The sequence below is a fragment of the Heterodontus francisci genome, chromosome 18, assembly GCF_036365525.1.
Source record: "Heterodontus francisci isolate sHetFra1 chromosome 18, sHetFra1.hap1, whole genome shotgun sequence".
NCBI classification, from domain to species: Eukaryota; Metazoa; Chordata; class Chondrichthyes; order Heterodontiformes; family Heterodontidae; genus Heterodontus; species Heterodontus francisci.
In genome coordinates this window covers 43,858,104-43,870,279 of record NC_090388.1, presented here as the reverse complement: position 1 = coordinate 43,870,279, position 12,176 = coordinate 43,858,104, and the positions used below count along the sequence as shown (strand labels likewise).

Sequence of the window (12,176 nt, the reverse complement as noted above, 5' to 3'; positions counted from 1 at the left end):
TAAGCTTTTGTCTCCTAATTTGAGAAGGGGTAGGGGTGGCATTACTGCCTAAACTTAATCTCTCCTGCCCTCTCTCACACCTTCCCCTTTGTTCTCTTCCACACCAGCCTTCCCCACCCACCCCCACCCCCCCAACCCCCTCACTTGCTTAAAACCTAATTCTTTTGTATCTTTTGCCAGTTCTGATGAAAGGTCAGACCGGAAACGTTAACTCTGCTTCTCGCTCCACAGATGCTGCCTGACATGCTGAGTGTTTCCAGCACTTCCTGTTCTTATTTCAGATTTCCACCATCTGCAGTATTTTGCTTTTATACTTATATTACCTGTCTGACATCAAGATCTGCATGAACCAAAAGTTCTTCCAACTTAAACTAAGGCCATATCCTGGATTGCACCTGCATTAAAACCATCAAAATGACTGGCCGTATCTTTAGATGTGGCTCTGAGGAAATGTGCTGCTCTATCTCAGCTGAACTTCCTTCTCTCATTCATCTTTTCGACAATGTCTGCCTCCAGCACCTCTTTCTATTCTTCTGCTACCAGAATGCGAACCCTTCATTTCGTCTCATGATTTCTGGGCTTCTAAGAGTCAGGCTTCAAAAAGAGTAAATAAAAACAAGAAATGCTGGAACCACTCAGCAGGTCTGGCAGCATCTGTGGAAAGAGAAGCAGAGTTAACGTTTCGGGGGTCACTGATCTGAAACGTTAACTCTGCTTCTCTTTCCACAGATGCTGCCAGACCTGCTGAGTGGTTCCAGCATTTCTTGTTTTTAGTTCAGATTTCCAGCATCCGCAGTATTTTGTTTTTATTCAAAAAGAGTAAAATAGATCTACGACTCAAAAACATTACTTATTATATCTTCCACAAATGTTGACATTGACATTATCAGATAAACACAACTTTGGTTGAGCTTGTTTGTTGAAAAGAATCTGAGCTTGTACCTCATCAGCAAACAGTACATCATGTGCCGCTGTAAGGGACAGTGATAGCAGCGGTGCCGGTGTATTGTGGGCTATTGGAGGAGATCGTGATGGCGGCGGCGCCCGGTGTATTGTGGGCTATTGGAGGAGATAGTAATGGCTGCTGCGGTAGCGGCGCGACCATGTTTGGGATTATTAGCATTGCAAAGGTGGATGGATTCGCATCTCAGAGGCGCTGCTTTTTATTCTACGGCATTTTCGCTAACTTCTGCCCCACCGGCCGAAGGTAATGGCGGAGACGGCGTCAGTGTCCGGGGGTAACCAGGCCTCGGTCACTCACTCATCAGGGGGCTGGGGCTGGGGCTCGGTCTACAAGCTGGGTCTTTCACTAATAGGCCAAGGGTCCATGGGGATGTGAATAATTTAGATCTCGATTGTGTATTCAATCTAGTGTGTGCACAAATTAGCATCTAGTTACCTATAGGATGGGTTTTGGATTGTTGTCCAGCTTCAGCATTCTGATGAAAGGTCATCGACCTGAAACATTAATTTTACTTTTCTCTCCACTGATGCTGAGTATTTCCAGCATTTTCTGTTTTTGTTTAAGCATTAAGTGACCCCAGCCACGGGAACTTATGAAACTTTAGTTAGGATCTACTTTATGTTCGGATACCTGGTCTAATTTCCTCAAGCGGTAAAAAATTAGCTGCCCCGTGGGAAGTGGAGCATTAGGTATTTGTAAAAGTAGTATATACAGTCCATTCTTAATTCGAAATTGCTTCATTCAGATTATTGGATTTTTTAATGCAATAAAATTATTAAGAAACTGTAAGATCAGGATTGGGTTAAATTTACGCTAAAGCCCCGCGCTGGTGAGCTTGAGGAAGGTGTGTGATGTAATCAACATCTTCCAGTTGTGTGGTATAGCTGATAGATAAGGCTCAGTTGGATGAATGTGGTTTCACTAACTACAGCTTTAGTTCCTGAGGTGAATTAATTTTCAGTGTAGTCTTTTTCAATTTTTTGAACGACTTCGACCCTGATATAGAGAATAGCTTTATAAAAATTGCAGATGATATGCAAGAACATAAGTAGGAGTAGGAGCAGGATTGGCCATATGGCCCCTGAAATAAAAACAGAAAGTGCTGGAGATACTCAGGTCTGGCAGCATCTGTGGAGGGAGAAGCAGAGTTAATGTGTCAGGTCTGTGACCTTTCATCAGAACTGGCAAAGGTTAGAAACGAAATAGAGGCTTTGAGCAAGTGAAAAGTGGGGGGTGGGGGAGAAAGACAAAAGGGAAGGGGCTGAACTCTGACGTTGAATTCTGGGTGGCCCTGAAGATCGCTGAGGCAGCAGCCCAGCATAGAGCCTGGTGCTGGGTTTTGCTGGGGTGAATCTTTCCAGCAGTGGTAAGGCTCTGTGGCAGCATCCTTCACCCCCCTTGTTCTCTCCCCCCCCCCCCCCCCCAACTTGGCAACAGGACCCATATTTAAATAAAGGACATGAATACAGTAACATACCTTTTACTGCGATCTTGCCGGCTGTGTGTGATTTTGCCGTCGAGGGAAAACTGGTGCCACTGAGATGGGAAAGGGGGGAGCTTAGGATTTTTAGTGTAATGGGGGAAGGGGGGAAAAGGCGTCAAATCTGCATCTGTAGAGGAGGGGGGGAGGGGTGACCTCTGCACTTTGTGCAGTTGCGGGGGAGGGGGTTGGCGGGGAAGGTCACATATTAAATACCAAGTGTTTTGGGAGGGGGAATCGGGACAGCCATTTATTTTCTTTGCATTGGGGTTGGGGGTATGGGCCAAAAATCAATTCACAGTGTTTTTGGTGGGGGAGGGGGCGGGGTACAGGCTTCAACAATGCAGGTCTGGCAGCCTTTAAAAATGGCACCAGCACCTGTGTAGAGGCTGCTGAAGCCATTGCCGGCACGCAAAGCCAGCCACTGCCACATGATTGGGGGTGGGCTGCTCAGTGATTGGAGATGAGCCGCCGCGTGCTAGATCGTGGCAGCGCGCGGGCAGCCATTTTCTCTCTCGGCTGCAGGAGATTAAAATTTAGCCCATGGTTTGTGATAGGGCAGAGGGCACGAGAGATTAAATGACAAAGATGTCTCGGAACAAAGGCAAAGGGAGTGTTAATAGTTGTATTAAAAGACAAGTGATGTATGAATTTCAATGCCAGTGTATTGCTAGGTATATAGGCCATACGTCCCAAAAACTGGCAGATCGTATCAAACATGTCCCTTCCATTGTTCGCAACGGGCATGGTACAGGCCATACCCAACCAGCCCGTGCTTGCAAAACTCAAAACACAGTATCCAACATTAGATGTGATTCTGCGATCGGACAACATTTGCTAAATAATCCTCAGTGTGTTAAGAATTACACTGACAGCCAATTTAAGATTGTCAGTCGGGCTCGCAGTGTGATGCATTTGCATATTGGAAGCTGGTTCGTTCCTCAGGGTAATGCCTTGAGCAATCAGAGCCAAGCTTTCTGCATTAAATTTCAAACAAAGCTTGGCTGTTAATTGTTAGTCACTATAAACTGGTGCATTCTCTATGGCAACGCCTCTACCAATCAGAGTCCACTTGCCAACCAATCAGCACCATCTTCTCATACTGTATAAATTTGTTGTTTCCCTTACATTGGTATTTTTGCGAATTATCCTGATGAGTGGAAGACAAAAAGCTTCGACAAAATGTCTCTATTTCAGCAATACAAAAGGCAAAGCTTTAGTCCAGAGAGAGTGTTAATGACAGAATAAGTCTGTCCAAAAGCACATACCTGAAAAACAAGTTTAAGACAGGCCCATGGTTAAAATATTAAATTAAATAAAGTAAAAAAGGCAGTTATGCTCTGAAATTGTTGAATTCAACGGTGAGTTCAGAAGGCTGTAGAGTAGAGGTGTGCAAAGGAAACCCAATCCAAGTCCGAATGCTGGACCCGGAAGCCCGACCCGAACCCGACATATGCTGTCGGATCCCGTCGGATAGCAGGCCTTTACCCATGTACTGATGTAAAGGCCTGCCACCCGACCCAACTCCAACAGGTCCCGACAACATGTGTCGGGTTCGGGTCAGGTCGGACTTCCGCGTCTGGAATTTGCGCTCGCGTTGGGTTTCCTTTGCACACCTCTACTATAGAGTGCCCAATAGGAAGATGAGGTGCTGTTCCTCGAACTTGCGTTGAGGTTCACTAGAACACTAGAAATGTTGGCATGGGAGCAGGGTGGTGAATTAAAATGGCAAGCGACCAGAAGCTCAGGGTCATGCTTGTGGACTGAGCAGAAGTGTTCCGCAAAGCAGTCCTTGCAGCCTGTTGTACCATTCAATAAGACTAATATTGATTTTTGACCTCAGCCCCACCTACTGCCTGAAACTTGACAATGTAGGTAGTGATGAGGATTGTTGTAAACTTCAGGATGATTTAGACTAATTGGTGAAATGGGCAGAATCATGTCGGATGGAGTCGATGTGCAGATATGTGAAGCAATGTACTTTGAGAGGACTGATCTAGAAAGGCAGTGTATTATAAATAGCAGGATTTTGATAAGTATGGATGAGCAGAGAGGCCTTGGTGTCCACATCTACATATCCTTAAAGGTGGCAGGATGATTTGATAAGTTGGTTTAAAAAAATGGGTTACTTAGTTTATAAATATAGGTCTTGAATATAAAGGCAAAGATATAGTGCTAGAACTATATAAATCATTGGTTAGGCCTCAGCTGGAGTATTGAGGACATTTCTAGGCACCACACTTCAGACAAGATGTAAATGCCTTCGAAAGGACACCGAGGAGGTTTACCAGGATGTTACCAACAATGACAGACTTCAGTTATGAGAAGAGGCTGGAAATGTTAGGAGTGTTCTCCTAGGAGCAGAGAAGGTTGAGAGGTGACCTAATAGAGATTTTTAAGATGATGAGGGGTTTTGATAGAATAGCTAGAGAAAGGGTGTTCTCTCTGGCGAGTGTTTTTTTTATTCGTTCGGAGGATGTGGTCGTCGCTGGCTCGGCCAGCATTTATTGCCCATCCCTAATTGCCCTTGAGAAGGTGGTGCTAAGTTGCCTTCTTGAACCGCTGCAGTCCTTGGGTTGTAGGTACACCAACAGTGCTGTTGGGAAGGGAGTTCCAGGATCTTGACCCAGCGGCAGTGAAGGAATGGCGATATAGTTCCAAGACAGGAATGGTGTGTGGCTTGGAGGGGAACTTGTTGGTGTTCCCATGCATCTGCTTCCCTTGTCCTTCTAGGTGGTAGAGGTCGCAGGTTTGGAAGATACTGTCAGTTCAATAACTCGTCATAGATTTAAAATCATGGGAAAACTGTAAAGAGAGATGAGAAATTTTTTTTGCTCATGTTATCATAGAGTCATAGAATCATAGAATTGTTGGAATCTGGAATGCTGTAGCTGATAAAGCAGTGGGAGCTATTCCATAACTTTAAAAGGGAGTTGGACAGTATTTGAAGAACTTACAGGGTTACAGGGAACATGTGGGGCTATGGGACGAAGCATTCGAAGCACTTTCAAAGAGCCAGCACAGGGCCGATAAGCAAAATGGCCTCTCTCTGTGCTGTATATTTTTATGACTCTAGTGCAAACGTTATAATTAACACAATTTCTTATCTGAATTATTTTCTCATTTGAACAGAAATATTTCTTGAACTGTTCATGCACAGGATTTCACACTGCATTTGAAATCCTGTGAAACGTGTTGATAGTGACTAAACATGCAAAGGAAGTGTAAATGTGAATTGATTGCTCTTTAACATAACACAAACATGTAATACAGTAAGTAGAAGCCTTTTTTTTATTATTCAAACTAAAATTATGGCTATCAAATAGTCACCATGCTGAATGCAACAACTAAGATTTAAACCTACATGGTTGGGGGGAATTACAGAAACATTGAAGTTATTTTGCAGCTATATTATATTTTTAAAGCAATTCTTAATCCTGGTGAATTCTGAATGCTTTAATTATAAATGTTTGGATGGATGGGAAGGGGCAGAATTTGTTTTTTTTTGCCTGTGTAACTGCAAGTCAAGTGACTATAGAGTTAAGCTTGCCTATGATCTTCAGTTAGTTAGCCTACTAGTGCTCGGTCTTTGTCATTTCAACTGAGGTGGTACCAAAAGCAATATGACTATTATCTATTATTGGAATAGACTAAACGTTACAATCTGGTAATCTATTTTGTGGCTTTTAACTGGGGAATAAGGAATCTGTATACAAAAATGACATTGAAAAATATAATTTTTTTAAGCTAAAAGTTCAAAATACCCACGTCGTCAAAAAAATGGAAGAAATTGTGTTGCTTTGTTTTGTTTTCGTGTCTTCCCTCTCCCCATTATCATTATTTTACTTGAAGTTTAAAAGGAAAAAATTATGTTTTAAATGTTTCTAAAAAAAGTCTCTAGTCAGTTCCTATATCATTCTAATTTCACTTTTAACTGGATGTTTATCTCTTCAGCTGTGATAAGAGGCAATAGAGCATCTCCAAAAGGAAAACAAAGGAGAGAGGTAATTATTGCACAGTTCTTCTGTATTTTTATACCGTGACTAAGAATCATAGAATGTCCCACAGAATAACAGGCATGACAATTGCACAGTAATTTTAGAATCTTAACCATTCTGCGTGAAGGCGATACAGGGTGGAGGGTAACTGATTTTTAATTTAATTGTTATTGATGTTGAAAGTATTCTTTCCTACCCCCTCCACCAATAGTATTGACTGGACCAGTCATGTACACCATGATTACTAGAGTAGATCAAAGGCTGGATATTCTGTGTCGAGTGGATCAACTCCTGACTTCCTAAAGCCTCTCCACCATCTATACGAGTGTAATGGAATAATTTTGATATTTTTGGATGGGTGCAGCTGCAACAACACTCGAGGCTCAACACCTTCCAGGACAAAGCAGTTCTTTTATTCGGCAACTCACCCACTAGTCTAAATACCCATCCTCTCTACTGCCACCCCCCGTACTGCAATGTGTACTGTCTACAGGATGCATTGCAGCAATTCATCAAGGCTTCTTTAGCAGCACCTCCCAATCTTGTGACCTCCATTACCTTAGGGCAGGTGGCTCGGAACATCACACTTCCAAGTCACACACCATCCTGACTTGGACATGTATCACTGTTCCTTTGTTGTCTCTCAGTCAAATTCTTGGAACTCCTTACCTAACAGTATTGTGGGAGCACTTTCACCAGACTGCAGTGGTTCAAGAAGATGGTTCAGCACCACCTCCTCAACAATTAGGGGTGGACAAAAATGCTGGCCTTGCCAAGGACATCACATCCTGAAAATGAAAAGAAAGGATTTCTTTAATTACAATATACTACAGTTAGAACAAAGAGAACAAAGAAATTTACAGCACAGGAACAGGGCCTTCGGCCCTCCAAGCCTGCGCTAATCCAGATCCTCTATCTAAACATGACGCCTATTTTCTAAGGGTCTGTATCTCTTTACTTCCTGCCCATTCATGTATCTGTCCAGATACATCTTAAAAGACGCTATCGTGCCCGCATCTACCACCTCCGCTGGCAACGCGTTCCAGGCACCCACCACCCTCTGCGTAAAGAACTTTCCACGCATATCTCCCCTAAACTTTTCCCCTCTCACTTTGAACTCGTGACCCCTAGTAATTGAATCCCCCACTCTGGGAAAAAGCTTCTTGCTATCCACCCTGTCTATACCTCTCATGATTTTGTACACCTCAATCAGGTCCCCCCTCAACCTCCGTCTTTCTAATGAAAATAATCCTAATCTACTCAACCTCTCTTCATAGCTAGCGCCCTCCATACCAGGCAACATCCTGGTGAACCTCCTCTGCACCCTCTCCAAAGCATCCACATCCTTTTGGTAATGTGGCGACCAGAACTGCACGCAGTATTCCAAATGTGGCCGAACCAAAGTCCTATACAACTGTAACATGACCTGCCAACTCTTGTACTCAATACCCCGTCCGATGAAGGAAAGCATGCCGTATGCCTTCTTGACCACTCTATTGACCTGCGTTGCCACCTTCAGGAAACAATGGACCTGAACACCCAAATCTCTCTGTACATCAATTTTCCCCAGGACTTTTCCATTTACTGTATAGTTCACTCTTGAATTGGATCTTCCAAAATGCATCACCTCGCATTTACCCTGATTGAACTCCATCTGCCATTTCTCTGCCCAACTCTCCAGTCTATCTATATTCTGCTGTATTCTCTGACAGTCCCCTTCACTATCTGCTACTCCACCAATCTTAGTGTCGTCTGCAAAGTTGCTAATCAGACCACCTATACTTTCCTCCAAATCATTTATGTATATCACAAACAACAGTGGTCCCAGCACGGATCCCTGTGGAACACCACTGGTCACACGTCTCCATTTTGAGAAACTCCCTTCCACTGCTACTCTCTGTCTCCTGTTGCCCAGCCAGTTCTTTATCCATCTAGCTAGTACACCTTGGACCCCATGCGTCTTCACTTTCTCCATCAGCCTACCATGGGGAACCTTATCAAATGCCTTACTGAAGTCCATGTATATGACATCTACAGCCCCTCCCTCATCAATCAACTTTGTCACTTCCTCAAAGAATTCTATTAAGTTGGTAAGACATGACCTTGCCTGCACAAAACCATGTTGCCTATCACTGATAAGCCCATTTTCTTCCAAATGGGAATAGACCCTATCCCTCAGCAACTTCTCCAGCAGCTTCCCTACCACTGATGTCAGGCTCACCGGTCTATAATTACCTGGATTATCCCTGCTACCCTTCTTAAACAAGGGGACAACATTAGCAATTCTCCAGTCCTCCGGGACCTCACCCGTGTTTAAGGATGCTGCAAAGATATCTGTTAAGGCCCCAGCTATTTCCTCTCTCGCTTCCCACAGCAACCTGGGATAGATCCCATCCGGACCTGGGGACTTGTCCACCTTAATGCCTTTTAGAATACCCAACACTTCCTCCATCCTTATGCCGACTTGACCTAGAGTAATCAAACATCTGTTCCTAACCTCAACATCCTTCATGTCCCTCTCCTCGGTGAATACCGATGCAAAGTACTCATTTAGAATCTCACCCATTTTCTCTGACTCCCCGCATAACTTTCCTCCTTTGTCCTTGAGTGGGCCAATCCTTTCTCTAGTTACCCTCTTACTCCTTATATATGAATAAAAGGCTTTGGGATTTTCCTTAACCCTATTTGCTAAAGATATTTCATGACCCCTTTTAGTCCTCTTAATTCCTCGTTTCAGATTGGTCCTACATTCCCGATATTCTTTCAAAGCTTCGTCTTTCTTCAGCCACCTAGACCTTATGTATGCTTCCTTTTTCCTCTTAGCTAGTCTCACAATTTCACCTGTCATCCATGGTTCTCTAATCTTGCCATTTCTATCCCTCATTTTCACAGGAACATGTCTCTCCTGCACGCTTATCAACCTCTCTTTAAAAGCCTCCCACATATCAAATGTGGATTTACCTTCGAACAGCTGCTCCCAATCTACATTCCCCAGCTCCTGCCAAATTTTGGTATAGTTGGCCTTTCCCCAATTTAGCACTCTTCCTTTTGGACCACTCTCGTCTTTATCCATGAGTATTTTAAAGCTTACGGAATTGTGATCACTATTCCCAAAGTAGTCCCCTACTGAAACTTCAACCACCTGGCCGGGCTCATTCCCCAACACCAAGTCCAGTATGGCCCCTTCCCGAGTTGGACTATTTACATACTGCTCTAGAAAACCCTCCTGGATGCTCCTGACAAATTCTGCTCCATCTCGACCTCTAACACTAAGTGAATCCCAGTCAGTTGGTGATAGTAACAGAATACTATATTTTAAGTGAGTTCGGAAAGAATAAAAAATCAGTAAAAATGCAAATCTAGGAAACCATACCCTTTTCTAACAATTTTTTTTTACATTTTAGCCTGTACCTCCAAGGACTGAAAAGATGGAAGTGGACCAGAATTGGTGTAATGTGTATCCAACTGCTGCAGCATTTAAACCTTCTGTCGTGCCTCTTCCTGTTCGCATGGGCTATCCAGTAAAGAGAGGAGCCCCACCAGGCAAGATAGGAAACCTGGAGCTTATGAAGGTAACTAAGAATAGCATGGTTGAATCACCTGACTATGATGTCCAAGATCAGCATCAAAGCATCTCATAAATATCTCTAACTGACTGGGGCCAGACATCAGTGCCTTTCAGGAACACACACAAATAAAACCCAAGCAACAACAATTGGTTAGCTATTTTTATTCAGTAGCTTGACCTGTATAAAATTCTGGGAAAATGTATTTGCCTTTAGTTTCAGCTACTCAAAACTCACATTTATAAATTTTCTACCTGGTTGTTCTGTTGCGTGGATTATCTTTGGTGCACTTTCACTATTGTAGTTTCACAGGAACAGAGTAAAAATGCAACTCCTTTGATCCAGCTCCAGTTTAAACACACAACTTGTCTGCAGGAAATGGAATTCCCCACACTTTTTCTGCCTAGTTGTCATGCAATATAGGTTGTCATGATACTGTCTGAGTACTATAGTTCTATAGGAGCAGAATGAAAACTACAACACCCATGATGGATCTTTCATTAGAAATTCATCTACAACGGCTTGAAATCACCAAGTACAGGTGAAACTTCTATCTCAAGCTCCAGTCTCTAGACAGGAGACGAGACCTACAGGGGGACGCATTTCTAGCATTCAACAACTAATGTTTTATAGATAAATTTATTGACTTTTTGTTTTAATTATGTAATTTTTATGGTTCTGAAATTATACCATCAGGAACTAGTGTACATTTTACATTCATTTCAAAATCATTCTCCGCTGGTGTTAACCAGTTTAAAATAATTGGATTAACAATTCTACTAAAATACAGAGAAACATTGAAATCACACGATGTAATCTTGGGGCATGATTGTTACAGATGTCACTGTAGCTGTTCTCAGTGAAGAACATGTTACTTAAAAATAACAAAATTAATCAGCTGAGCCATTTGGTCAATTAGTTATGTGGTATATTCTGGTTTGTGAAAGGTGCTTTTGGTAGCTAATATTAATGGAGTTTAATTCCTTGGCTTCTGTCAATTACTTGTAAAACCACATGAGATCAGTTTGTATGTTAAAAATTCTCGATCTTTCTCCATCCTGCTCCAAGTAACAATCTCCTTTCATGATTTTAAACTTATTCAAAGGATATGTTTTGCTTCCTTCTTTGTAATCAGTATCAGAGCTGTATAAGGAACAACCTTAAGAACCATCTTTTCATATATTCATTACTATAAAGTAAGCAGCACTCTCCAATAATCAAACCCTGAAATATATTAGTGTAGTAGCTATGTCTTGCAGTGGAGTTAATGTGTAATACTTGCATTGATAAATGCTAGAGATTTTACAGTTTAATTGTTTGAAAATCTGTTATTGCTATTTGTAACTTCATAAAGTTGATTGTTTGATAAATCAGTTCTAGGTATAGTGTGAAACAGAAGACTGTTTCTTAAAAATGGTCATAAGTTTGACCTAAATTTTTGCATAATTCTGTTCATAGGCACAAAGTTGGGACAGTGAAGACCATTGTGAAAAGCACCAGCTGAAGTTGTTGATAGTAACTGCCACAATGTTTGAATTTGCTTTGAGCCACATTTAAAAAGAAATACTTCATTCTGCAAATAATATGTCTGGTAACTACATTGCTAGAGTCTATGAATCCTGATAATGCAACTTGACGTTTCTATCATAGTCTTGATTCATTTTAACTCATGGTGCTCCAAGACTGTCAGTTGCCGTGTTTAGGTAGTGTTGTTGACAATATCTGTAGGTTCACAGGCTGCATAATGTCACAGCTTGCTGAGGACGACCCTTCCTACCACTAAATTATATCAATTTACAGCTAAGAAAATAGACAAAGTAATTCTTATATTTACCAATAAATTTGTTTCAGATTTCAAATTTCTTGCATCTCACTCCACCTGCGATAAAAAGACACTGCACAGCTTTAAAAGGTAGGTCACGATTTATGCCGAATCTGTAATTTATGGTAGATGGTTCTGAAGTATGCTTTACAATTGGTTAATTTGATTTGGAACTGCTTTATCCCCCTCTGCAGTGATCATGATATGACTCATGGTTGCATGTCACTTTTACATTTGCACGTCACAAAAAAGTCATAGCTAAATTTTAGTAGCCGTGGCACAGTTGGTAGCTCTCGCCTCTAAGTCAGAAGGTTATGGGTTCAAGTCCCAGGACTTGACCACAGCA

The 12,176-nt window shown here is 42.2% G+C and overlaps 1 protein-coding gene across 1 annotated transcript in view; it reads left to right on the top strand.

The window, feature by feature from the left end:
* The first annotated feature begins 1,005 nt into the window (after positions 1 to 1,005).
* mrps35 (mitochondrial ribosomal protein S35) overlaps positions 1,006 to 12,176 on the top strand; it is a 62,134-nt gene continuing 50,963 nt past the window's right edge. Inside the window, exons 1-4 of the mRNA XM_068050616.1 lie at positions 1,006 to 1,207; positions 6,399 to 6,448; positions 9,847 to 10,014; positions 11,860 to 11,920. Coding sequence (XP_067906717.1) covers positions 1,078 to 1,207; positions 6,399 to 6,448; positions 9,847 to 10,014; positions 11,860 to 11,920 — 409 coding nt within the window. The 5' untranslated portion in view covers positions 1,006 to 1,077. The remainder of the gene's footprint in view (positions 1,208 to 6,398; positions 6,449 to 9,846; positions 10,015 to 11,859; positions 11,921 to 12,176) is intronic.